Source organism: Hypomesus nipponensis, chromosome 28, assembly GCF_054491055.1.
Source record: "Hypomesus nipponensis isolate SF chromosome 28, ASM5449105v1, whole genome shotgun sequence".
Taxonomy (NCBI): domain Eukaryota; kingdom Metazoa; phylum Chordata; class Actinopteri; order Osmeriformes; family Osmeridae; genus Hypomesus; species Hypomesus nipponensis.
In genome coordinates, this window is record NC_140388.1 from 11,167,898 (window position 1) to 11,195,818 (window position 27,921).

At 51.1% G+C, this 27,921-nt stretch overlaps 1 protein-coding gene and 1 long non-coding RNA gene across 2 annotated transcripts in view; one reads left to right on the forward strand and one right to left on the reverse strand.

Annotated features, from left to right (window-relative positions):
* ttc28 (tetratricopeptide repeat domain 28) overlaps positions 1 to 26,447 on the reverse strand; it is a 166,920-nt gene extending 140,473 nt beyond the window's left edge. Inside the window, exons 1-2 of the mRNA XM_084694739.1 lie at positions 26,003 to 26,447; positions 23,451 to 23,747 (exon numbers count right to left, since the gene is read on the reverse strand). Of these exons, the coding sequence (XP_084550865.1) occupies positions 23,451 to 23,747; positions 26,003 to 26,032 (327 nt within the window). The 5' untranslated portion in view covers positions 26,033 to 26,447. The remainder of the gene's footprint in view (positions 1 to 23,450; positions 23,748 to 26,002) is intronic.
* Positions 15,653 to 16,661, forward strand: LOC146220004 (uncharacterized). Its single transcript, XR_014750973.1, has 3 exons — positions 15,653 to 15,759; positions 16,030 to 16,060; positions 16,438 to 16,661. It is a non-coding gene; the product is annotated as an uncharacterized LOC146220004 (long non-coding RNA).
* Positions 26,448 to 27,921: the final 1,474 nt, after the last annotated feature.

Consider the following 27,921-nt stretch of genomic DNA (forward strand, 5'->3'; position numbering starts at 1 on the left):
AACAGCAGCTCTGAGCCTTATTAAGACACTCCACAACTTCAAAGCGTCGCCTCGGAACGGCCGAGAAGGTGGAGGATTGTGGAAAGCCGACCTTGTGTTGTGAGACATACCACAAGGTTCCAAGAGTCAATGAGATCTAGATTTTGGAGGTGTTTTCAGATATTTTTTGAAAGTAAAATTTTTTTTAAAACTTTTTTGTAATGCTGTCCAGCATAAATTACTCAGTAGATGTAGGTAGAAACTGGGAAAAACGTTGATCTGACAGAGGTACAACAAGATTGTTGAACTGTATATTCCAAATATAAAGCCTGTGTTTGCTGGGAACCTGAGTGTTAACACTGGATTCCTCATGTGTACTGTCATTTTTTCCATTAAAATGATTCTGTTCCAGCAGCAGGAAATGATACAGTTAGGTGCCAGCTCTTAAACGCCCCCTTAGATAGTAGACAACTTTTGTTTGAAGAAAAAAAAAACAACAGCAAAAAACAATGACAAGACGTTACCCTGGCAAGGTACAAATCACGTTAACACCCTCCCCCACGGACTCGTCAGTTGGAAACCGCGTCGAAGAAAAGGGGGGAAAACAACAAATAAACAGCTAGAAAAGTGGAATATGCAATCAAATCTTCAACAGCCAAAGTCGATAGCCATACTTATCCCCTTGGTACACAGCCTCTCTCTGCACGGCCGGCCAAGGAAGGGCTTCATCTGGGGGGGTGGGGCTAGAGAGATGGGGGAGGCTGGGGGGGGGCCGGGGGGGGGCCGGGGGAGCGCTGCAGGGGACCTTTAGAGAGAGGGGTAGTCACAGAGGGATGTAATGCCCAGTGGAGGAGATGCTTGGTGGGTGGAACTCTTCTATTGACGTGTTTGACTGTGGCATCTGTGCGCGGTATTGATCACGTATCGACTGCTAACCCGGCACGCCCACTTTTATAGAGGCGCAGACAAAGCACTGATGGTGATTGCACACGCAGGCAAAAGTGTTTAAGCACATCCACTTACAGACATTACATATACAAGTACACACCGAAAAAACATGTATGGTCCAAGAAGAGAACGAGGCCTACTAAATACCTGTGAGACTATAAGTTATAACAATAGGAGGGGATTAGCATTTGAAGCTAAATTAAACAGCAAGAAAGAAAAAAAAAAGACAAAGCAAAGACAAAGCAAAGACAAAAAAGGCATGAAGAAAACAAGCTGTCCAGATTCTGCCTGACAGCACACAGCGCCCCCTGCTGTGCTCCAGCTGAACTGCCTCGTCAAGCCAGGTCCACCCTGCCAGCCCTCTCTCATGCTCACATCTGTCCAGCACTCCCCCTGCGCACTACATCAACCACACACAACCCCTCTCCACCTCCACCCCTCTCCACCTCTCTAATGCTCCACCCCTCTCTTCCACCTCTCCTCGGGGGGGGGGGGGGGGACCTGTGAGTGTTTGATGTCGGGCCTTCGCTCGCGTCGGACCCCCCCTCCGGAGATGGAGAGTGAAGCTGGCTTAATGATGCGTGAAATAAAAGAGCGACGTGCGCCCCGACAGAACCCGATAAGACATCACATTACGGAGATGAGAAACTATCGCATTACCATAGCAACCGTCAGGCGCGCAGCCGGAGGGTGACACAACAGGAGAAGAAAGGGAGAGAGCGGGAGGGAGAGAGAGAGGGAGGACAGAGAGAGACAGAGAGAGAGAGAGAGGGGAGGATGGAGGGAGAGGAGAAAGAAGGAAGGAAGGAGGAAGAGAGAGGAGGAAGGAGAGAGAGGATGGAGAGGGAAGCAGCGAGGAGAGAAAGGAAAGAGGATGAAAAATGCAGGGAGGGAGGGATGAACAGAGGAGAAAGAGAGAGATGAACTCTCCCAGAAGAGAGAGGGTAGTGAGTGAGTGGATGGGCAGTCTCTCTTCACCCCCCTCTGAGGGACCAGTGTGTCAGTAGAACTGTGCTGAGAGACCAGTTGACACATCACCCTGCTCCAGCAGACCGTCTCCTCGCTGGCTTCACTTCTCAGCTCTAATTAGCACTGAGAGAGGAAGAGAAAAAAAAATGCAGTTCTGTGATTGGCTCAGGATGACGGGCAGGATTAATTGGCGTGTTGAACTCTGAAGACCCCTCAGACGAGAGCAGGGTCATACGCTGAAGGAGAGGAACCGCACGGGAGGGGGGAGAGACGGGCCAAGGGCCCTGGGTCTGAGGCCTGGAGTCTGAGGCCTGGAGGCTGAGGCCCGGAGGCTGAGGCCCGGAGGCTGAGGCCCGGAGGATGAGGCCCGGAGGATGAGGCCCGGAGGATGAGGCCCGGAGGATGAGGCCCGGAGGCTGAGGCCCGGAGGCTGAGGCCCGGAGGCTGAGGCCTGGAGGCTGAGGTGCTGAGCTGCTCACAGCAGTGTGTGTGTGCTGTGCTGGGTAGCAGGAGCAGGGGAGGGAGGGGCCACGCCAGGCCAGGCTTCAGGTGTGACACAGAGAGATGCTCTGAACTGACGATGAGGATCCAGAAATGCTCACCTTCCAGAAGCATGTGCATGAAGGTGAGATACAGGGTGGGGGGGTGGGGGGGGTGGGGGGGGTGGACAGGAGGGGGGGTCTGGTTGGAGGAGGGGGTTGGGGGGTTGGTGAGCAAGTGGCAGCTGAGGGTAGAGTGGGTAATGAGTGAACATCTGGAGGAGCGGGCATCGCCATGCCGACCACCGCCCTGCGGCGCCAGAGGGGCAGTGCCAAGGCAGATGGAGACACCAGCCCTCCGCCTCTCCACCCTCTGCCCCTCCATCTTCTGCCACTCCGCCCCTCCACCCTCCGCCCCTCCACCCTCCGCCTCTCCACCCTCCGCCCATCCACCCTCCGCCCCTCCACCCTCCGCCTCTCCACCCTCCGCCCCTCCACCCTCTGCCTCTCCACCCTCTACCCCTCCACCCTCCGCCCCTCCACCCTCTGCCCCTCCACCCTCTGCCCCTCCATCCTCTGCCCCTCCACCCTCTGCCCCTCCACCCACCGCCCCTCCATCCTCCGCCCCTCCATCCTCCGCCCCTCCACCCTCCGCCCCTCCACCCTCTGCCCCTCCACCCTCTGCCCCTCCATCCCAACCCAAGTCCCCCCCCCGGCCCACCGTTTATTTTTACTCCGGTTGGTCAGTAGTCGAGCCGGGTAGAATTCAATGACAGAACAATACATGGAAGAGGAGAGCAGAGGAGAAGGAGGGGAGGCTAAAGAGAGGAGGGGATAAAGGAGGAAAAAGAGAGAGAGGGAAAGGGACGAAGAGAGAGAGAGAGAGAGAGAGAGAGAGAGAGAGAGAGAGAGAGAGAAAGAGAGAGAGAGAGAAAGAGAGAGAGCGAGAGAGAGAGAGAGAGAGAGAGAGAGAGAGAGAGAGAGAGAGAGAGAGAGAGAGAGAGAGAGGGGGGGGGGTAAGGAGGTCTGGCAGAGGGCAGTAAGGTCAGAGGGCAGTACGATCTCCCCTGCTCTGTCCTCCTCACACAAACCAGCCACAGGAAGCAGGAACAATGACACGAAACACGGGGGAAACCGCTGAGAAAACGACCATGTCAAAACTATTATACATGAACCCTTAAGCATGCACTTTCATCCAAGATGTATTATACACAAGGGGATTTGAACTTGTGACCCCTTGGTCGGCAGTCAAATGCTCCTTCACTGTGTTACACTCACCCCTCGACACCATGTATAGACGCCGGCAGAAGGTAATGACAAGGTCTCAGGTTGAATACGTTCAACACCGCCGTCTAGCTTATCAATGCTCACTCATCAACCGTCGCAAACATTTCAAGGGACTGCAAGAGCCTAACAGTGATGAATATTAAATGTGGATTTCAATGGGACTGAAGAATGGGAGCTCGACAACCATTTCAACACTCGTCTGTCGTAATTACTGCTATTATGTTCCAGACAGAAGCTCGCAAAACTGAACAGAGCGTTGGACTAGTGACTCTGTGATGAACGATGCACAGCAACAGCCTTTCTAACATGACAAAAGGACGGATCTGAGCTAGCAGGGGCACACGTGTGTGTGTGTGTGTGTGTGTGTGTGTAGATGTAACCATGTGTGTTTGTGTCTATAGTATGTGTGTGTGTGTGTATGTGTCCATGTGTATGGTGTGTCCGTTTGTGTGTGTGTCCATGTGTATGGTGTGTCCGTTTGTGTGTGTGTCCATGTGTATGGTGTGTCCGTTTGTGCATCTCCATGTGTGTGTGTCCGTGTGTCCATGTGCCAATTTACCCCCCATAGACGTTTTCACAGGGAAAGACTTGTATGAGCCGCATGCCAATGAGGTAGAGAGGTACGAGGTATACAGGTGGGCGGGTCTCCCCCTTCAGAGCAAAAAGGCTTTAATATGCATGCAGAAAAAATGTTTACGGTAGCGATAATGAATTCCGTATGAAGTCAAAATGCATTCCTGTGAAATGAGTTGTTGGCCCGGTAATGAAATTCAATTAAGGATATGAATAGCATTTACAGGGGAAAGTAAATGCACTTCAATCTCTGAAAAGGAATTTAATGCACAACTGTGCTGACCTCAAACTATACAAATAATGCCATTATCTCCTTAAGCGATTCAAGAACTAATTCTGGCAAGAACACAATTACAATACCCACGAAGACCTCTCTAAAATAATGTATGACTGAATATACATTAATTATGTATGTGTTTATACATTATTCAAGCTACAGCTCTGAGAAATTGAACTCACAATGGAACAGCTTATGAGAGCACATGTTAACGAAGTTGCACGTCTCAGTTTCTTATAAGTTGAGTTAGAGTGCAGTGCTTTCAGGACTTGTGACTTATGTATTGACTTAGATGGGCTCCCTGTTAATGATGGTGTGTGTTTATGTGTGTGTGTGTGTGTGTGCGTGTGTGTACTACAGCAGTGCAATCATATTGCATATGAGTACTCTATGGTAATGTGGTTTATGCATGCATGTGTATTCGAAGTGAGCACAGGCTGTGCAGGATAAGATGGGATGTACTTGAGGGATCCAGCACCTGTACATCTGTCAGAATAACACGCTTCATACAGTCAGCCTCCACCAATCACATAGAAACACCTCTGTGTATTCACACACACACACACACCGATACAACACAATAAAACACCCAGACACAGAGACACACACTAACGCACACACACTCACCAACACACAGACACAAATACAGACACACGCACAACCCTATACACACACGTACACACATTTCTACATAAAAACAATGGCATCACTGCAATCACAGACAGTAGGTAAGAGACCAAGGATAGCTTTTCTGAGAAGGCTAGGGCCTCATCAATAATGCATGGCTGTGGTTATCTGCCTCCTCTCTCTCTCTCTTTCTCTCTCTAACTCCAGTTCATCCCTCCTTCCCGATTACTAAGACTTGAAACAGAGGGAAAAAGAGAGAGGGGAAAAGAGTGAAGGAGGATATTAAACTTGAGGGGGGGGGGGGGTTAAAGTGCACAGGATATGTCAGGTCGATCAAGAACAAGCACACCGCCGTTTCACCGACGACGTCTGGTCACCGCCCTCGCCCGGCCGGACGTTCGTGGGAGTGCGGGCCTCTCACCTGCTCCCAGTCCTGCTGGCTAGCTACGGCTAGTTCGGCCTAGCGCCGGGCTAGTCTCTGATGGATGCAGCACCGTGAACTGAACTGATGTGTAGAGCATCATTATGATGCATTATCCCTCTGACTGTGATCTCGGATGATCCACAGGGACCAGATAAAGAGAGGAATGGGTTGGACAGGGCTTGTTGAGAGAGAGAGGGAGAGAGAGAGGGGGGAGAAAGAGAGAGAGAGAGAGGCCAAGGAGCTTTGCCTCTTTAAAACACTTGACCGCCCCAGTGCTCCCCATGCGCGTCACGCCGTGTCTGGGGGTCACGGCGGCGCCGCCCTCCACTCCGTCCTCGTCAGCTGGCTCATACCTGACGCCCTGGGTGTCATCACTCTCCATCTCACACCAGACGCCGTCCGCAAATGCTGATTGATCGGTTTACTGAGACGTGCACGGGTACGACTGAGGAGAGGGCAGAGAGCTTACATGTGCGTGTCCGTGTGTGTGTGTGTCCATGCGTGTGTGTGTTTGTCCAGAGACAGATCAGGAGACAGAAGGCGGCGAGCGTAGACAAGAAGAGAACATCCACGTCTGTTAATCACCGGCTGGCTGTCCAGCCGGGCCATGTGCGATACGGCGTTGCGGGTGGGGGGGGGGAGGGGCTATGCTTGCGTGAACACGCGTGTCGAGTTCCTATCAGTGGTGTGGGTGACATGAATATTGGCTCAGGGACAGCAATGGAGCTGAGCTGAGACTGGTAATACTTGAACTGTCTAATAGAGAAGCCAGAAACTGTGGTCTAACACTCCCTCCCCTCTCACCCCCCCTCACCCCTCCCCCCTCACCCCCCCTCACCCCTCACCCCTCACCCCTCCCCTCCCCCCTCACCCCCCCTCACCCCTCACCCCCCCCTCACCCCTCACCCCTCACCCCTCCCCTCCCCCCCAATCACCCCTCAACCCCCCCTCCCCCTCACCCCTCAACCCCCCCTCCCCCTCACCCCTCCCCCTCACACCTCACGTCGTGACCTTCCACAACATCTGCTGACAGCTCAGCTTCACCACGGCCGACCACGTCCCCGCCCGCCTGCACGCGTACCAACGACATCAATGATCACCGACGAAACGCTTTCCAGCGGCGACCGCCGAGGTGACCGTGGCGTGCCTGATGGTGTTTCATTACGGCCCACGCCGTCCAGCGTGTCCTGACCGTTAAACTAACAAGCAACCGCGGCCGCGAGACGGACCTCAAGCGGCTTGCGTTCGCAGTCGCGCGGCGCGCGTGTCGATGACCGAATGCGCCTTAACCATCATCCCACAATGCCAGTGTGTGGAACTTCATTATGACTGGAAACAATTAGAGGGAGAAATGTATGTAATGGGCTCTCAGCTTCCAACAGCACAGTCAATAGCCTGGAAATGGAAACTCTTCTCTAATCACTAATGAGAAAATTGTGGTGGGGGGCGGGAGGGAGGGAGCGGACCTCGGGAGAGAGACAGTAAAGAGAGTTGGAGTCAGGCTGGAGCCATGGCTAGCGTGGCGCTGTGAAAACCAGGGTTGGGGGTGACCTGCTTGTGCTTCAGATTTGGGCTTTAAATAAAAAGAGGGAGGCCTTGTCGGATACGTGACCCCTCCCCCCTCCCCCCCTCCCCCCTCCCCCCTCCCCCTCTCCCCCCTCCCCCTCATCGATAAGACCTTGTCTCATCAATATCCATCTGCAGGTCCAGAGTGGATATATATATATTTTTTGTTTTTGTTTCATTTGTTTCGATTGATCTGAGAGAGAGGCGGGGGGGGGGGGGGGGGGCAGTGGTGGAGGCACGTCAATATAATCACTGTGATAATTGATTAAGTCTTTAGCTATGACAAAATGCAGCTCTCAACCCCACCCCCCAACACACACACACACACACACACCGTCCTCCTGTACTAGGACTGGATAACACATGCTGATCCAAAAGGGGCGGAGCCTTCCAAGACACCGAGTCAGCCCCTGTGATGTTTCTGTTAATAAGAATCCATCTGTAGTTTTAATGGTGGCCAAACCTCGTTCCCCCTCCCTCCACCTTTACCCAGAAATCAATGCGAAGGCAATCCTTCTCCCAGTGGCAGTTTCTGCCTAGACAGCTACACACACAGGAACGGTGGTTTATGGTCGTCATGGCATTGCACCACAGGCTATGATTGGAAATGTAATAAGCCAGGCTGGGAAATGGCCCCTTGGTCTCACTCTCTCTCCATCTCGTTCTCTCTTTCTCTCTCTCCCTCCCTGCCTCTCTCTCTCCCTGCCTCTCTCTCTCCCTGCCTCTCTCTCTGTCTCTTTCTCTCCCTGCCTCTCTCTCTCTCTCCCTCTCTGAGGCTTTAAAAAACCTGGAAGCTCAACACCGCAGTAAATTAAACTCTCCTCATGTATGAGTCCCTTTTCCCTGGGCGAGGGAGAAAACCCCCCACAACAGTGTTTGAAATCAATGCGCTCATTAAGAATCTTTATGGTCTCCATATATACATCGCTGCGACGTGGAAGTAGTGGCTGGGCTGTGTGTTGTCTTCATTTGCGAGCAGCTACGTGGAGCTGTGTTCTTCCTGGTGGCCCTAACCCTCCACCACCTCCACATCCCTCCTCGTCTCCCGGGCGATGCTGCTCTGAATTATTGATGTTGGTACTACCCCCCACCACCTCCTCCCCCTAAGCCCCCCCCCCGTCTCCCCCCACCCCTGTAGATGTTGGTTCTGCCCCCCGCTACCTCCCCCCTTGTCTCCTGCCCCCCTCGTCTCTCAACATCTCCCCAGCTCCTGTCCACCTAACTCCCTCCAAACCCCCCATCTCTCCACCTAATCCCCCCATCTCTCCACCTCCCCCACCCCTCACCTCGCTCTCCAGACGCCCCTGGTCTCCCGGGAGACACCGCCCGACACCAACCTGGTGACAATATCTAATAAGGCGGAGCGAGAAGACGAGGGCTGAAGACAGAGCTGACATTTGAATCAATCGCTTCCCGAAGAAGACGATATGATTTTTAACCCATCTTTATTACTCCCTCCTCCAAACGGCGGAGGCGACAAACCGGATTCCATCAGCGTGGAATGCAGCCTGGAGCCTAAATGAATCTCCTGGTACCTATATCACCTATATCTCTTAAACGAAGCAGGGAAGAAGAATCTGAATCGGTTGTGGGGATATAGATCTAGCTTGGCGGGTTGCTAAGGGGTTTGTGTTTACAGTGCAGCAGCCCAGTCTAGCAGGGCAGATCTCTACTCCTAGACAAACGCTTTCCTCCTCAGCTCTCCATCTGTGTGTGTTCAACACTTTGTTTGAAAGACCACCACAGATGAGTGTGAAATCCCAAGGTCTCTGAATGCATGTTTTTCATCTCTTTGCTTTGCAGCTTCGACAGAGCGATGCTGCCACACAGGCAAAGAGCTGGCTTCCTGCCTGCGAGGGAAAACAGACACGGAACTGCAAATCAGGAAAACACACAACGACGCGCACACACACACAAAGACGCACGCACACACACACAATGACACAAGCACACACTCACATTATGACACAAACACACACAGACATACATAAACAAACATACTGTACACACACACACACACACACACACAGCCACCTGAGGGGTCTAGGGTGGATGGAACCACAAGCTCCTCCCGTCTCCTCCACCTGCACCATCTGCTGCCAGGCTCTGAGAAGGAAGGACTCAGCACATAGCCAGATGGACTCCTCTTCCTGTTCGGACGCACCGGTCTTAACCTAGATCACCAATACCTACGCTGATCCCGGCAGATCAAACAGCGAGGCGGGAGCCTGCTCATCCTGGAGTTTTAAGAGGAACAGAGTGCTCTTCAAAGAAGACAGTGGGAGACGGGGAGAGATTAGGCCCCTCCGAAACCCACGGCATCCTTTATCACCGCTGTCATCTATTATTCATCCCCTTCTCCGCCTGGCGCCGTTAGCAACGACGCCAAACCAAACACCGCCACCGTCTACGCTCGAATTACCCCGACGTTTGATTGGTTAATATTTCATGACGCCCCCCCCCCCTTCCACCCCCCCCCCCCCCTGGGTGTGAAACCCAATACCATACATTCAGCTGTCAATTGATAGACTTGATTTGAAAGGATTTATGGAGGGGTGGTGGTGGGTGGGGAGTAAGAGGGTGGAGGGGTGAAGGGGGGAAGGAAGTGGTCTCTGGAGATCCTCTGCTCCCTGTGGACCTAGGAACCCATGTTCCGGAAGAAAGCACTTCAGCTCAATTACTTAGGTGAATATTTAACGTTGCGTATTGATCATACATGATAAATGTGAACGAATGAAGTGAGCCCGCCCATTAAACCCACGACGACAACAGATAACTCAACTTCGACCCTGTCTCCCCTTCACTCACTGCATCCGCTGAGGCGCGAAGCGTGTTCTGTTGTTTAAGGTACTAGAACACGCCGGCACAGACACGACGCCACAGCAGAGGGGAACGTGAGCGGAGGCCTGAACAGGAGCAGGGAACAGTGAGAGAACCAGAACCCTCGCCCACAGAACCCTAACCCTGTCACCCAAAACAACTGCAACCACTGTCACACCAGACCAATTACAAAGTCACGGCGAACGTGGGCGGGGCCGGCGCTGCAGTAGGTGATGGACTCAAAGAGAGAGAGAGGGAGAGAGAGGGAGAGAAAAGAGAGGGGGGAGAAATAGAGATAGAAATAGAGAGAGAAAGAGAGAAAGGGAGAGAGGGGGAAAGATGGAGAGAGAAAAAGAGAGGGGGGAGAGAGAGAGAGAGGAGAGAGAGGGAAGGATCAACACTGCAAGAAAGACAAAATGCAGCAGCACATTCATTAATTGTTCATGAGAAAGATGCACACAGGCAAACGGAACTGTGATGAATGATCTCATTTGTAAGGAGAGAGAGAAAGAGAGAAAAAGCGAGATGCCTCCAAGATTGTCTACAACACTCCCTAGAACAGAGATTCATGTAAAAACAGACTCCATTAGCCATGTTAATTGGTAACCACTTGGGCTTGACCCCAGGTGACCCCCTGGTGACCCCCAGGTGACGAGCCAGGTGGTTCATATGTGGCTCTTTCCCCGGCAGAGGACTGATGTGTTGATTGGATAAAGCTTGCCACACTGCAATATGGTATTTTGGACCTTTGTCAGAGTACAGTAACAGAGACACACACGCGGCACGCATACTCTATCACACCCTCACACAATACACACCCTCACACAATACACACACAATACACACCCTCACACAATACACACACAATACACACACTCACTCTGTGACTACACTACAGGCAAGCTAGGGAGAACATTGTGATTAGATAATGAAACATAAATGATGCCCCCCCCCCTCCCTGTCTCCCCTTCTCCCTCTCCCCCCTCTCCCCCCCCTCTCTCCCTCCCTCTCTCCCCTCCCTCTCTCCCTCCCTCTCTCTCTCCCTCCCTCTCTCTCTCCCCCCTCCCTCTCTCCCTCTTTCCCCCCTCCCTCCCCCCCTCTCTCGGTGGGCACAATTGTCTCTACAGCCTCCCACCAACTGCAGCCCTGGTCACATCAGCATTAACATGAAGATATTAGACCCGCTCACAGCGAGCTGTTTATCAAACCCAGACACCCTCCCTGAGGAGCAGGGCCCATCGACGGCACGCCACTGGAACTGTGACGGGACCCTGAGGAGAGCCAGGACAACCTGACCTCCAGGGACGGAAGAACCCAGGAAACATGGAGAGAGAGGAGAAGAGAGGGGAGGAGAGGGGAGGCCAGGGGAGGCCAGGGGAGGAGAGGAGAGGAGAGGGGAGGAGAGACAGTGAAGGAGGGGAGAGGACAGGGGAGGACAGGGGAGGAGAGGGGAGGGGAGGACAGGGGAGGAGAGGGGAGGACAGGGGAGGACAGGGGAGGAGAGGGGAGGAGAGGGGAGGAGAGGGGAGGACAGGGGAGGGGAGGGGAGGGGAGGAGAGGGGAGGACAGGGGAGGAGAGGGGAGGGGAGGAGAGACAGTGAAGGAGGGGAGAGGGAGGTTGCAAGGATGAAACTCAAAGGCAGTTGATTACTTTTCTTTGGAGCTGTTTTACTAATCACTGCGTAATAACTTCTTAAAAAGAAGCAATTACAGGGAGAATGGGAGGTAGAGGCGTGAGCAGCTGTGTTCCTGATGGGCCAGCCTGCTGAGGGGGAGGGAGGGGGAGGGAGGAACCGCAGGGGGCCAGACAAGCACATCTATCTGGAACTGGCTTTTCACTGCTGACGCTGCAGCTTTAAATCTCTCTTCTTTCTCACACGTTCGTATTATGAGTTTAGATCTACCTTCGGACTACCCTGTTTCCTACCCCCTGCCCCCATTCTGAGCCGGTAGGGGGTGAGTCTGCCAGGTGAGGAGTTGGAGGGGGGGGGCAGAGAATAAAGCATGGTCTAAAACTACGGAAGAAAGCCCTTTCTAACAGGCCGTCCTCAGATCTGCCCAAACAGAAATGCCTCAGACGCTGCAGAGAGGTCCTCGTCAGCGAGGCCCCGTTCACGGGCGTCCACAGGGGCGCCCGCCAGGAGCGTTTCCCCCCTGCCGCAGCGCGCGTCGCTAAGCGGCTTGGCAGGAGACCAGAGAGGTAAGCAACACAAAGCCAAGCAGTACGGGAACAACCTTGAAACATCCTCACCATTCTCCTCCAACACCACGGACTTTAGGAGGCCTTCACTGCAGGCTGAAGGACTCGAGCAGCACGCACAGAAGCACTCCTGAATCCTTTGAGCTGACTGGCCAGATCGACGTTAAAGGCCATTGAAAGCACGCCGCGTCAATACAAATCACTTTCTATAAGTATTGTATGGAGGATTCTTGGCTTCTCGAATGAAAAGGCATCAACGGTGTATTACGGTTGTGGTCTCTTCATCATCTCGCTGAGGAGCGATTCGCCCTTCGTCCAGAAGGACCTTCGGGACCTCTGTCTCTCTATCAGCCTCTCTAGTATCATCGCCAGAAGTCATTTTAATCAAGGGTGCAATATCCCCCCCCCCCACAGGACGGGCTTCCCGGTGAGTGACAGGAACATGATGTTGTATTCCCCCCAGTCCGCTTCCCTTCAGCCCCCCCCACAGGGGGAAGCCGAGGGGATTTAGTGGTATTTGAGCCTGCCCTCTCACCCTCCACCCCCTCACCCTCTCACCCTCCACCCCCTCACCCCCTCACCCTCTCACCCTCCACCCCCTCACCCTCCACCCCCTCACCCTCTCACCCTCCACCCCCTCACCCTCTCACCCTCCACCCTCTCACCCCCTCACCCTCCACCCTCTCACCCTCCACCCTCTCACCCTCTCACCCCTCACCCTCCATCCACAGCCTTATCGGCAGCTTTGACCTCTCACCTCCTCCGCACAGAGCCCGCCGCTTTATTACACTGCAACAGCCAATAAAAACAACTTTATAAAGGGGGGGGGGGGGGGGGCTGTCTTCCTCCGTGGCCCAGAAAAGACAGGTGAGGGTTCTATAGAGACAGTGTTCTATAGGGACAGTGTAAAGACAGCCATATATTCTAAACAGGTTTCATTCTGTACCCAACCAAACAAACACGTCACTTCTGTTAACACAAGTGAGCACTAGAACAGCCAAGGTGTGTCAACAATAATGAAGAGTGACTCGCGTTTTGTTTCCATTTTGCACTGCCTCTCGCGTCCACTACCATCCCTGTATATATTGGCAATGCATTAGGCTTAGGAGAAGCCCCTGAAACCTAAAGAGATCCATGGGCGACTGACATGTACTCAGATGAAGCGCCCGTGCTCGCTGTGGGTGTTCAGTAAGGCTGAGAGTGGTGTGTCTGTCCTGCAGGGGCCAGCTGAGGGGGGCGAGCTGAGGGAGGCTCGCGCGAGCAGTGTTCCCCCCCTGCCTCCCTGCCCCCCTGCCCCCCTGCCCCTCTGCCCCTCTGCCCCTCTGCCCCTCTGCCCCTCTGCCCCTCTGCCTCCCACACCTAGAGTATTTATGACCCAATCGTGTCAGAGTCTCTCGAGCTTGTTCATCCCCTTGAGGTCTTGAGTGTGTGTGTGTGTGTGTGTGTGCGCTGAGTGTGTGGAGTGAACGTGGTGTGTGGGTGCTGTGTGTGTGAGGTGTGTGTGTGCGGCTACAAGAATGAACCTCCTCCTTTAATTCAGAATAATATATGGCATCCAAAGGACTATTGTGTTGCACAGACACACACACACACACACACACACACACACACACACCACACACACCACACACACCACACACACCACACACACCACACACACCACACACACCACACACACCACACACACACACACACACACACACACACACACACGCATCCAAGTACCAAGGTTTTTCTTTCACCGATGAATCATCATTTTGACAGTTTATGAATGTTCGATAAATGTATTTTTGTCTTCCGAAACCTGATACAAAAGCCTGGTATGTTGCTGGGCTAAACAGAAGCGATGGAAGGAGTGGAGCAAGAATCTGACACGCACTTCTGTTCAACACTCTGCACCGACAGCTAGTGTTTCTCAGACATGCACACCTGACGTGAAACCTGAATACTGAAACTGCGAAACCTGGAGACATGAAGGGCTCAGCTCCCAGGCCCACTCTCTGCAGCCAGAGATGGATGCAAATATGCAATTATGTGAAGCACAAAAATGAAATCGCCTGAAAAAAATAAAAATAACGTCTGCATCGTAAATAAACATGCCTTGGCTTAGGGTAAATGAGTAATTCATTCTATTTATGAGAGTCAAAAGAAAATGTGGATGTAATCAAAAGCATTCTGATCTGAGATGTATTTATATTTAAATATCTGCTGGTGATCCAATGCAGATGAGTAAACAAACTTGGAGGATGAGGGCCTGCTACATTAAAAGGTAATATGCGAGAAACATGTTCAGATGATGTGATGCGCAGTGGCTGAACCGACACAAATCAACAATTATGAGTATAATTCAACATAAAATACATTTTGGGGAGGGCTTGGCGCGCCTCTGTTAAGAGTGTGGAATTGTGAACACACTGATATAGACAAGCAACATGGAACGGGGTGGGCAAGGCCACACAAACACATCTACGCAGCACAGTAACACGCCAACACACTATCTCTGTCACACAGGCAAACAGGCAGGCAGACAGACAGACAGGCAGACAGGCAGGCAGGCAGACAGGCAGACAGACAGGCTGGGGATCACAGTGCATGATTAGACACGCCACAGAAACGGGTCACATATCAAGAGTCGGCACTATGCTCTTCTACAGACCAGCATTACAGAGCTTGGTCAAGTAAACACCGTCAAATGTAATAAGATAAACAAATGTTTATCAGTAGAGCATTAACAGAGCACTTTTCAGCTGGTGTGTTTATCGATAAGGGAAAAGATCCAACGAGTCAGATGATCTTAAAATAGCGTGTTTCTGTTGTCTACAGTATATACACAGTGAACTTCCGAGCTTTGACCGCTAACTTCCCCGCCGGTGTCCTGTTTCCCCGCCGGCGTTGGACACGATGTTCTCAGGACCAGGGAAGGCTTGGTGAGTCTCCCTGAAGGGTCAAGGGGCCAAAGGGGTCGTTCTGGTGTCTAAAACGTTAGTTTGGTGGGGTGGGGTTTATCAGTGAAACACCGTGAACTGGACATTGCGTGGGAGAGACGGATCACAGAAGTCGCCTACAGGGAAGATGCTTCTGAATTTGAGGAAGCTGCTGAAATGTCACCGACGTGTCACAACGTTAGGTTACCACGGCGAGAGCTTCGACACATCCGTGTTCTATTCATCCTGCGTTGAAACCTTCTCTACCACCTTAGGCTGGCTGTTTCACCATCCATTTGCACGTTTTTTTTTTCTTTTCTTTTTTTCATCTCGACTCTGGCTGCGTCATTGTTTGCAGCCTCTGGTCTGAATCTCTCTGTGTCACTGACCGTCTCTGGAGGAGACGATCCCTCACTGAACTGCTCCTCCCAAGGATTCATCCATTTTTCTCTCTGGTTTTTCCTGTGAGTCTCCTTGGAGTGTCTTGTGTTGGTCCAGGAGCAGTTCGATGCGCATAATATGTGATATGTTTCATATGTGAGCATAACAGATTGTGTGAAGCCCTCTGTGACACGGCTTGTGAAAAGCGCTGTACAAATCAAATTTGATTGGATTTGACCTTCTCTACATCCACAGCCGCCCCCTCTCAGATGGCTTGCAGGGACCTCCGCAAGATCTTGGTTGAGGTGAGTCTTCGGCAGATGTCTGAATAATGCAGGGCTGTTCAAACAGGGGTTGGGACAGCTTTTCTAATAACCGAGGATAAGGACGTTAAATAGAATTTTCTCAATAAAAAATGTGGTGATGGGGGGTGGGGACCAATTTGCTGTTTTCTAAAAGTGGGCGGGACAGATCTAATGAAACCCCTGGAATAATGGATGCCAGGAGACCAGACGATCCATTGTGCTGAGTGTGACTGCTTATGTCTGCCACTGAAAGCTTTTCCTGTTTGCCAGGAAAAGAGAGGAAGAGAATTGGAGGAGGCATGTGAGTGCTGTCTGGATGTACCGCACTAGGGGGACCTGCAAGTCTGTTTGCTGCCATCTGCAGTCAGAAACCATCCTCCTGTTGTCTTGACTCTCTCTCACAGTCTCTCTCTCTCTCTCTCTCTCTCTCTCTCTCTCTCTCTCTCTCTCTCTCTCTCTCTCTCTCTCTGTCTCTCTCTCTCTCTCTCTCTCTCTCTCTCTCACATGGTCTCTCTTTCTCTATCACAGTCAATCTTTCTCTCTCTCAGTTGTAAGTGAAGTGTTTTTTTGTCTTGATAAGAAAGGTTCGGTGTGGTGAAACAGCTTGGTTGGCTGGCAGTTAAGTCTCTCTCTCTCACAGTCAATATTTTTCTCCTTCTCTCCCTCTCTCTCTCACAGTCACTCTCTTTCCCTCTCTCTACAAAACTCTACTATTTCTGCACAGCCGGAATGACGACACCTCAGAGATACAAGACAGTAAGACTCACAGTTGTGATACCACAGTCGCCTCTCTCCGTTGGAGGGGCTATACGTTATAATTAATATCACACCTTAATTATGTCCTCAGGATGGGGAGTGTATCTAGCGTGTCAAGCTAATTGCCTGACCACCTGAAAAATTAAAATGCCTTTGGTTGAGCACCAGAACCTGTCTCCATAACCATGAGATGCATTTGTCAGCCACACACACATGCACACACACACACACACACACACGCACACACGCCACCTGCATTCCATGGTTTGTCAGCTAATATGTCTCCTGAGGCGTTTCCATTTGCTGTTGTTGTGGCTGGTGTTTTTTTTCTTTCTATAAAACTCATTACGGAGAGAAGGAATTATAGGGAAGTATCTGGGTCCTATACAGAGACACTCAAACAGCTAATTATAATAACCTGACACAAGTGAGTTATTTAGCTGCCTCTAAACAAGGGAGGAGATCAGAGAGAGGCACTTCAGATGAATGGATTAGGCTGCAGGCTATTACACTGGGAGACGTCACAACAGAAAAGGAAGATCCTTCTTTTAGGCCGTTTCGCTTTCATACGGACGTTTCTTCATATTGCCACACAGCCGTGATGGCCGAAGGACCAATATGAGATATGAATGCAACAAACATGTCAGCGATTGTTAAGCATCCATCTTTCAACGTCCGTGGTAGCACGTTGCTAAGCTGCTTATGAAGTAATGATCTGTCATGAATCACACATTTCAGTGCATGGGAGTTAACTCTAATTACTGTCGAATATTGACCTTAAATGCTGGGCTCGCGATGGGAGAAGGTCACGGCTGAACTCAAGCATGATCGCGGCCCGGGTCTTAGTTGTATTTGAACGTAAGTGACACTTGGAAGTTTGCTTTAAATGAAATAATGACCTTCCACGCGTCATTTAACGACACGTTCAGAAACACCAAGACACACTGGCTTCCAACGACGCAGCCCTCCAGAGTGACGTCGACGCTGACGGCCATCTCAACCCACACGCTGTCCACACAACCTGGGTGTTTATGAAGGACATCTTTAAGGGGGAGAGAGTCAAGAGAGTTGAGAATGTGAATGCTTTGAGCACTCCCCTCTCTCTCTCTCTCATCCTTTCTCTGTCCAATAAAACATGAAAGTTCCCCCCAAAAAACGACCTTAAAGGGAGAGTGTCTGCTCACATGTCTGGAGAAGGTGGCCTGCCACCTGGAAAAGGAGTTAGCTGCATCTCCACCCCCCCACCCCACCCCCAAATGCTGTACCACTGAGCCCCACCCCTCCCCTGGTCTCAGTAACAGCCCTGAAGTACGAGAAGGGCTGGATAAACCTGGTTAAGAAGCGCCGCAGTAACCGTTGTTGTTGAATGGACAGCGCCAGTAACTCAGTAAACACAAAATCCATGCTGTCCAGACCCAACTGGCCATCCTCAGGGTGAGATCATCTCCCAGCTGAGCCTCATACTGCAGCTCTCCCCTGGAAAGCCCGGCGTTGCAGCCAATCACAGCGGGAGGTCAGGAGAGAGGCCAGCCTCGTACGTCCGCTCCTGTTACATCATCTGACACCAGGCTCCTGGTGGGCGTGGACACGCCCCCCGAACCGTCAAACACCACTGTGTTTTATTTCGTTCAGGCGTCGACCTTAAGTCCCGGTTTTCCAGCGTAAGTACCTCTATCTCTCACACACGGTGATGTAACCAGTCTGGTCGCTGACGACAAAAGCAGACAGGGATGTTGCCGAGGCGGAGGTAGAGGAGGAGGAGGGGGAGGAGGAGGAGGGTGGTGGGGAGGAGGAGGGGAGGAGGGGGGGGGGAGGAGGAGGAGGAGGGGGCAGGAGGGGGCAGGAGGAGGAGGGAGGTGGGGGAGGGGGGAGGTGGGGAGGAGGAGGAGGGATTGGAAGCGATCGCCTACACACTAGGCTGATAAAACAGCAGGATGGAAGGGCCAAGATTTTAAGCGCAAACGAGGAAGTTCCAGTCAATCTTCCAGCCGCTTGTCATATGTTGATGTAGCTGATACACGCCAGTCATGAGGTTGTTGATAACGTGAGGCTTCCATCTTGCATCCATCATCTACATGGCTGATGTAGCGTTGGAAGACTTGAAATTGCAGGCTTGGAGTGCGGTTGCAGTTTCAACTCGCCAACACACCCACGACAAGATTATTCTAATACCGGTTAACGTACACATCTAGCAGGACTGAAGCCTCCCTTCCCCAGGGAACAGCCAAGCTGGCTGTTCCATGTCGTTCCACACTGTTTCCAGACAGATAATTCCAGGTTTGTGCCCACTAGCGCCAGCCTTCCTGTAATTACATGTTATTCATTTGATTTGTTCATTAGTTCAATCCTTGGCTGGGTTGAGCCTAACTGAGACCCTCTTATTAGTGGTTCATGACTCTCTCTCTCTCTCTCTTTCTCCCTCTCCCTCTCTCTATCCCTCTCTCTTTTTGTCTGTCTTTCGCTCTCTCTCTCTCTCTCTCCATCTTTCTCTCTCAATCTTTTCTCTCTCTCCCCCTCTCCCCCCTCCCCCCCTCTCCCCCTCTCTCCCTCTCCCTCTCCCTCTCCCTCTCCCTCTCCCTCTCCCTCTCCCTCTCCCTCTCCCTCTCCCTCTCCCTCTCCCTCTCCCTCTCCCTCTCTCTCTCCCTCCCTCTCCCTCTCCCTCTCCCTCTCCCTCTCCCTCTCCCTCTCCCTCTCTCTCTCTCTCTCTCTCTCTCTCTCCCTCTCCCTCTCCCTCTCCCTCTCCCTCTCTCTCTCCCTCTCCCTCTCCCTCTCTCTCTCTCTCTGTACCTCTCTCTCTCCCTCCCTCTCCCTCTCCCTCTCTCTCTCCCTCTGTACCTCTCTCTCTCTCTCTCTCTCTCTCTCTCTCTCTCTCTCTCCCTCTCTCTCTCCCTCTCTCTCCCTCTCTCTCTCTCTCTCTCTCTCTCTCCCTCTCTCTCTCTCTCTCCCTCTCTCTCTCCCTCTCTCTCCCTCTCCCTCTCTCTCTCCCTCTGTACCTCTCTCCCCCACTCAGTCTTTTAGTCTCTTTCCCTCTCCCTCTATGAATGCTGGGTTCTGGAGCAAGGCTGGGCTGGAACGGAGGGGTGAGGGGGTGGAGGGGCGGGGGGGGGGGGAGAGGGGGAGTTCCAACTCCTGCCCTGGCACAGGAAGCCAACATCCACTCTGGGAGAAAGACAGGAAATGACATCACGGTCTGACTTCCTTTTCATCCACAAAGAAGATTGGAAGCTTCCATTCGGATTTGTATTCACCATGAAGTCACTGTGTGTGTTAGGAACCACTGGGAGGAGCCACAAACAACCACAAACCTTCTATGTTCTCTGGCTTTGTTCGTACCTGGAGGGTCATTGGTTTTGCACCAATACATACAAAACAAAAATAGATACAAGACTATAAAACAAAATACAAAAAGCCTACTTAGGGCACATCAAACGAAGGAACAGTCGTCCCTAGTTGACGCTTCTAATCGTGGAGTTACATGAGAAAGTAAAGAGCTCGAGTAAAAACACAACGGACCTACAAGCTCCTCGACGCTCCATAGAATCAAACGCCCGAAGCCCGCAATATGTGACCTACCTACTGCTCCTGCTCTGTCCCAGTTTCCCCGGAGAAGAGAGATTGGAGGAGAGAGACTGGAGCAGGTCAATGCGGAAGATAAATATTTCAGTGTGGGAGGAGTAGCAGGGAGCCACAGAGGGTTGTAAGTCTGGTCCTGACATCTCAGGGCCTGTTCTTTATCCTCCTCACACGCCGAGATCAGATGAGAGCTGGTTTAACACGCTGTCACATCAGCACGGCTGGATTACACACAGGTGGGTCTCTCTCACATGAAAGCAGAGCGGAGTTTGTGTTGGGTGAGGGGTGAGAATTGAAGGGTGAGGGGTGAGGGATGAGGGTGGGTTATGGGTGACAGGTGATGGGAGAGGGGTGAGGCAGTAGAGTCAGGGCAGGTTCTCTTCCCCCTCACATTCCTCCATGCAGCAACAGGCAGCAGAACCCCAGCACGAACATACATGATATCGTATATTCCACAAAACCACCGACATACAAAACCAACAGCCCTAAACCCAGCTCCGCCACTCAGCCCCCCCAGCGTGAGGGACAGGTGAACCAACACACACACAGGAAGACAGCTACTGCTACCACTGTAAGTCAAGGTAGGACTGAGTCCCGTGCGGGATCTGACAGCTGGCTGACAGAGTGGCAGCTTGTCACTGTGGACGGCAGCTCCGCCCAGCAGGCCCGCCCGCCTGAGGAGAATAAACAACCCTGACAAGAGGATCCCAATCTAAGACGCTGAGGGAAGGATCGCCCCAACACAAGCTGCCAGCCTCCCTAGACTCCCTCCACATCCCCCCTTCTTTTGCCAGACTACCCTGTTTGCTCCTGGTCTTACCCAGTCTCCTCCCCTCCTTCACCAGCCTCCCTTCCTCCCCCAGCCTCTCCTTCCTCCCCCAGCCTCCGCCAACCTCCCCTTCACCAGCCTCCCCCAGCCTCCCCCAACCTCCCCTTCCTCCCCCAGCCTCCCCCCAGCCTCTCCAGCAACTCCCCTCTTCTCCCAACACACCCCAGCCTCCCCCCAGCCTCCCCTTCCTTCCCAGCAACTCCCCTCCTCCCCCAGCCTCCCCCCCAGCCTACCCCCCAGCCTCCCCGGGGGCTGGGCTCCCAGGCTTGTGAGTAGCAGCAGGGCAGAGAGCACGTGACCAGGCTGCTGTTGGTTTAACCTGTCACTGCAGCCTCTGAGGGCTGAGTGAGGGAGCAGATGGAGGAGAGGAATGGGCAGGAGGCCAGATGTATCACCTGAGACACTCACACACACACACACACACACACACTCACACACACACCACACACACACATTCACACACACACACTGGTGTCAACATCACATGGATAATGGGTCAGTGAGTACAGCACTCCTTCACATCCAAAGATGTGGTGTTTACCTTTATAACTATACAAAACCTAGCTCAGGCTAAAACGGCAAGCAAGTGTTTGTATGTGTGGATGTGCCTTGATTTCATTGCCAAGAAGTAAAGCCTTTTCTCAATCTCTCAGTCCCCTACAAATCCACGCAAGCATCCAGATCCTCACAGTTGTGTTGCGCTTGTCAGGCAGACGACAGCTCGCTCAGCGCTCGTGTCGGCCTCTCCTCTCTCACACGGAGGCGGGAGCCTGAAGCTGCCTGGGGTCATTACTGCACAGTTACTCTATCCCTTACAGAGAGAGAGAACAAGACAGACACATATAGCAACAAAGAGAGAGAGAAATACACAAAAGGAGAGCGAGAGAATCTGGACAGGCAGAAAGAGAAAGAGAGACAGCGAGGACAGAAAGACACACAAAGAAAGAGAGAGAGGAGTGAGTGTGAGAAAGGGAGAGAGGGAGAGAGAGAGAGAGAGAGAGAGAGAGATAGAGAGACAGAGAGAGAGAGAGAGAGAGAGAGAGAGAGAGAGAGAGAGAGAGAGAGAGAGACTTCCAGAGGCGAGGTAAAACTGACAGATTAGACAGAAGTTCCTCTGCTCCCCCAGGCAACCGTTGCCGGGGTCTTCAGTAGGGGAAGGGGGGGGTGGGGGGAGCGGGTGCCTGGCAGAGCGTGGGGGCCACACAGCCCATCCTGTCAGTTTGACAGCCCCATCCAGAGCAGTGCTCATGGGGAGGGATGATTGATGATAAATATGTACTCACACTGGATCTAAATACCTGCATGGTCCACTGCGTTAATCCCACCCCCTCCTCCCCCCTCTTCCCTCCTCCTCCCTCCTCTCCTTCATCAAACAGCCTGGCTTTGGAGATGGGATTGGGTGTGAGAGACTGTGTCTGAGCCAAACAATGCCTGATGGCTGGTTTAATAGTCCCAACAAGTGATGTGGAGACAATCCACTCTTCATCAACACTCCCCTTACAGATCTCTATTTCATTGATAACTATCTTGTAAAGATGAAGAGATTGGAAATGATTTTCACCCAACTGAACCATTGTGTTGGCCAGTGCGCTAAGATAAAAGATGGGTTTCTTCGCCGTATTTCCAAAACAGACTTGATTTATTTTTCTTCTTTCTATTCTCTACTAGAATTAAATATTGATTGCTACTTGGTGATCCATGACAGGCACAGCACTGTATGACTGGCATAGCACTTGACAGCAACACCTAGTAATTCCAGGCTTAAAACCTAGAATATCTAGTTGACAGTTACTCAAGCAGTTCTTGCAGTGAAAGCTTTATATATAATGGATGTCGGTATCTTACATGACCATCAATTCACCAAAAGCACAGCGCGGATGCCAATAGGCTCCACTCCCCCTATGGTCTGCTGCACAGCAGGCAGTTTGACAAGACTGCCCTCTAGTGGTAACACAGGAGGGTGTAGAGATTCAACTGGTACAAGATAGCTATTACAATCATGAACAGAAAAAAATACAAATCCCAAACAAATACTGTTTGTACATTGAGACAAGAGACACACTTGTGCACTGTGGAAGCATAGAGGCTAACCGGCGAATCAAATTAACAGTGTTGATCAAATGTTTCATACGTTAAGACTGGAAACGAGCTAGGCTTGGATTAGCCTGGCCGTCACCTAATCAGGGATCACAAAGAGTTCATTGTACTTGCGTATCAAGGGGAGAAAAAGACTGTTGGCTACGACAGGCAGACCTCCTCGGTTTGTGCAGACGTATTAAACAGACGTTTCAGATGGATTGGGATTAGTCTTATTTACAATCCACAAACCACATGAGATGCTTCAATATTATGAAAATGTTAAGGGTTATCCTCAGAGCCTGCGTGAAATCGATAAGAGCCCGGCCCGAGGTGTTTATCTAGAGTGAGCCTGCCCCAGTCGCCTCGCTCTCTGCCCGTACGCTCGTGCTCCTGCGTGGGTCCTGGCTGTTTCGTTTCCTAGGTGTCAGGTGTGCTGTGCAAGAGATCACCTTACCTTGGGCCACTTGGGGTTGAGCGCGCGGGCTCTGGAGGCGTCGTCGAGCGCGGCCTGGTGGCGTCCCAGCTTGAGGAGGGCGGCGGAGCGGTTGCTGTAGAGGATGCAGTTCTGCGGGTCGGCCAGCAGGGCGTCGCTGTAGAGGCTCACGGCTCCCTGGAAGTCCCCTCGCTGGCACGCCTCGTGGCTCTGACGGACCTTGTCCATGAACTCGGCCTTGCTCAGCCCGCCGCCCGGCCCCCCCTCCGGCACGCGGCGAGGGGCTCGGCCCACCGTGCGAGAGCCGAAGATCGAAAACTGTGGGGGGGGGGGGGAAGAGCAGACATACTCCCCAGTCAGGTCGGTTGGAGTGGACATCTACCAGTTGTTTAATCAGCTATGACAAGGACAGGGTGTCCCCCAGGTTTGCATCCGCCCTCGGCCCTTTGCTACTATGTCTCCCCCTCTCTCTCTTTATCTATCTATCTCTCTCTGTCTGTCTCTAGCTCTCTCTCTCTCTCTGTGTCTCTCTCTCTCTCTGTGTCTCTCTCTCTCCCTCCCTCTCTCCCTCTCTCTCTCCCCCTCTCCCTCTCTCCCCCCTCTCTCTCTCTCTCTCTCTCTCTCTCTCCCCCCTCTCTCCCCCTGTCTCTCTCTCTCCCCCACTCTCTCTCACCCTCTCTCTCTCACCCTCTCTCTCTCAACCTCTCTCTCTCCCCCCTCTCTCTCTCTCCCTCTCTCTCTCCCCCTCTCTCTCTCTCTCTCTCTCCCTCACTCTCTCTATATCTCTCTCCCCCTCTCTCCCCCCTCTCTCTCTCTCTCCCTCGCTGCCTTTCCACACTTCAGTTAAACCGCCCAATAAAGCAAATGCCCCCCCCCCGAAAGACATCTTTAAAAACAAGGACACATTTTTACATAGGTAAATGATGACTCAATGTATTCCAGAATTAAAGATGTAGACTTCATGGGTGAATGGCCGGTGAGGACGTTTTGGGAGCGGTTGACCAGAGCTGGTTACGTTGTGTTAGGCATTAGCAAGAGTGTCCAAGTTTCCAGACTTCCATTTAAGACCGGGCTGGAAGAGCCTGTGTGGTCATCAGCCCAGTCCTCTGTGCTCCTATGCTCCAACACCTCCACAGAACCCAGACTGGAGCAGGGCAAAGCTAACATGACACCACAGGTGATTTAGTCCTACTTTCAACATGACACTTAGAAGGGGAACAGACCTACTTTCAACATGACACGAGAGGTGAAATAGCCTTTCTGTCACCATGACACTACAGGTGAAATAGCCATTCTGTCACCATGACACTACAGGTGAAATAGCCATTCTGTCACCATGACACTACAGGTGAAATAGTCTTACTGTCAACATGACTCAGTGTCATGTACAGTGCGGGATTGTGGGCTGGTCGCAGAGTTCGACACCCTCTCTGCACCCCACTGCTCATGAGCTAACACAGGTCTGGGGATACTAGAACGACACAAGCTGATGCTGGGACTGAGGTCATCTAGGTTTCCTCTGGGCAGGGAGGGTGCATCGCTGCAGGAACCTGCTTCCTTGTGAGATTAGAGATTGGTTAGGATCTAACGGGACACAAACCGAGGGGCAATCCCAAACTGAGATGAAGTTTGATGACGGAGGAGGGAGTGGAGGGTGGGAAAATCTCTGTGTGTTCACCAGTGTATTAGTGTTGAGAGCTTTTGGATGAGGGAGCTATCTGGTGTCATGATAGATGAGGCTAACAAGAAGCCCTCCACTAGCGCGGGGTAAACCCTCACCTAACGACCTAACAACGGGATGGTAAGTAACATGTAAATGTGTTGCAGCATGCTGTCCACTGTGTGAAATGAGCTGTTTGTTTTGGTGTGGCACAGGGGTAGGAGGGGTGGAGAGAGAGGAAAAGAAAGCGATAACATGTCCTGAGTCTCTATTGTATTGCGGTAGTGGTCTTGTAGACAATAACAAGAGGAAAAATAGAGGCCCACACGCACGCCTCTACACATTAATGCGACGTACCCACAGCAGGTATAGGTTCACAAGCATAATTAGGGGTGTGAAAGTCTTTAAACGCGATCCCGGTGATGTTTGCTGAAACATCCTTTGAAAGTCCAAAGCTTTTCACAACATAAAACCATTAGATGTAAGTTTTAAAACACAGCGGAGGCGTTTACAAACATACTGCGAAAAAGTGGCCTAACTACATAAACCCCCAAAATGTAACTTATGACCGTTATAGTGTAGCGCACACTGTATTTAGTTACTTGGAACTATTTAGAGATCAGTGTTGTCGTATGAGGCCATTAAATTCAGTCAATACATATTTAAACACATCCGGCTTTCAATAACAAAGATAGCCAACCGCTACTTCAGTATGCACGACTGGAAAATCGATAGAAAGTTTACGAGACTACGATGCTCTGCAACGTAACAGTGTGAGATATTCTGTGGTCAGTCGAAGAAAGGAAATGACATATGTTCTTCAATTTACATCTTATTTTAAATAAATAGTTGGCTTTATTGGATGAAATGATCATAAAATATGGAGGATCGTGTTAGTTCGTGATGTATTTACCTTTTCCTTTAAAGTTGCTTGCCTCTCCATCCTGTCTGTGTTGTGTGCTACTCGGTTTTTGAAACGGGCTCTTTCATCCCGTTATAGACCAGCTTCATGGACACAGCCTAGTTTTAAACTCAAAACTCTTCGACTCTTTCCAAAAAACGGGGTCGATCAACTGCACGGGTGCCTTCAAACCGTTCAAACGCAAAGATCAAATGTGGTTTGTGTGCGTTGCACAAAGTTTTCTCAAGCACAGTGCGCCATATTGTCAGCCTTTTTCCTTTTTTCCTCTCTTTCTCCAGTTGCCATAGCGGATTTCTACAGTCTATATAGCCTACTCTACAGAGACCGTATCTCAGGTTCCCATGTCTTAACCTAGTAGCCTAGCCCAACTCATTGGACCCGAATAAAGTCAAATTCGCCTAAAAAGATTTCGTATCGGGCTGAGCAACTAAGTACTGGTTTCGTCCAGTGAGATGATGACAAGCTTTGAGGTGCAGCCAAACACAAATGTAATTGTGTAGTAAATAATATTAGGCTTTTACTTCATTGAGTGACTAATAGCTGAATTCAAGTAGGCTACCCTAATCATTTTACATCTACCGTGAAAAAAGATAGGGTAACAAGATGTTTAATAATATAATGAATGCTATCAATAACACCAGGCACAGGTGATAGATCAGTCAGTTGTGGCTGTATCGTTTAGTTCAGAGGAACTTTTTTCCCCTGCAGACGCAATCACCTTTTCTAAATTTTGCGTCAGTCGGCCTATTAACCAGCAACTGTGTGGGCCAACATAAAATAAAACAGTAGGCTACAGCATAGTAGACATAAAACGAGCATGTAGGTAGGCTGTCAGCAAATATGTTCGGTGAACTATCCCTTTAGAGTAGATTTCGTTCCACGTCTCCTCTTTTTGTTTAATTCCTATTTTGGCCACAAGAGGACGCTGTCTACCATTTTTAACTCCTAAAGTAGTTTGCCGATGAGAAACGCTTATTGTTCTGTTGTCAGGGACTAACATCAATTTACCGCCATTTAAAATAATTCAGGAAAAAAAAAAATGTTAAAGATCTGCATAAAGTCCGATTCTTTTTTCTCCAGAGAAGATTCAAACAAAGTGATTGTAACAAGCTGACAAGGCCAGAACGGGTTTGTTCTGTAGGCTAACACAATTTCAACTAATATCCCACAATTTTATTTTGAGTTTGTGTGTTTAACTGTTTACAGAATAACGGTGATGCACTGTCTGGATCCCAGTGCCCTATCCCAGTTTCTTCGAATTAGACTGAACGTCTGCCCTGTAGCAATGGTGTAGTTCATTAACCTTCTTGACATAATGACGATTTTGAAAGTCATTATTGACAATGTGTAAAGGCAACTGACAGTGACCATGATCAGATCTATCAAGTAGCCTACGCGTTTCATTGATTAGGCCTATTACAAAAAGAAAGTTGTAAACTTTGTGGCCATCCATAATCCATGACCTATCTGTGAATATCTAATTATGTGAGAATCATATGTCTGATGTCAGTTAATAATAGACTAATGTTCCCACTGTTTATGAAAATGTCTTCAATGACCTTTTCTGGGACCCAAAGCCGGATATGTCAGGTTTAAGTCGTCAATCCGGATCTATCGAGTTCGAGCAGTCTGACATTTGCCTGACCCAAGGATACTCGTCTGCCCGTGGCACCATTGAACTCGTCCGCTTTTGGTAGTCGCCTATCGGATCCAAAATAGTACCGACTCTTTTGGTAATCCCCCGGTGTTCTATTCACCTCTTCAGCTGAAACCCTTCCCACTAGAGAACATCGTGTTAAATTGGCTGGTACATTCATTTTGAGATATAACGTCCGCTAACCCATATTGGAAAATATGCTGTGTCTCAAATGTGTTTAAAGAGCCCCCCAAAACAATCATTTTAAATGTCA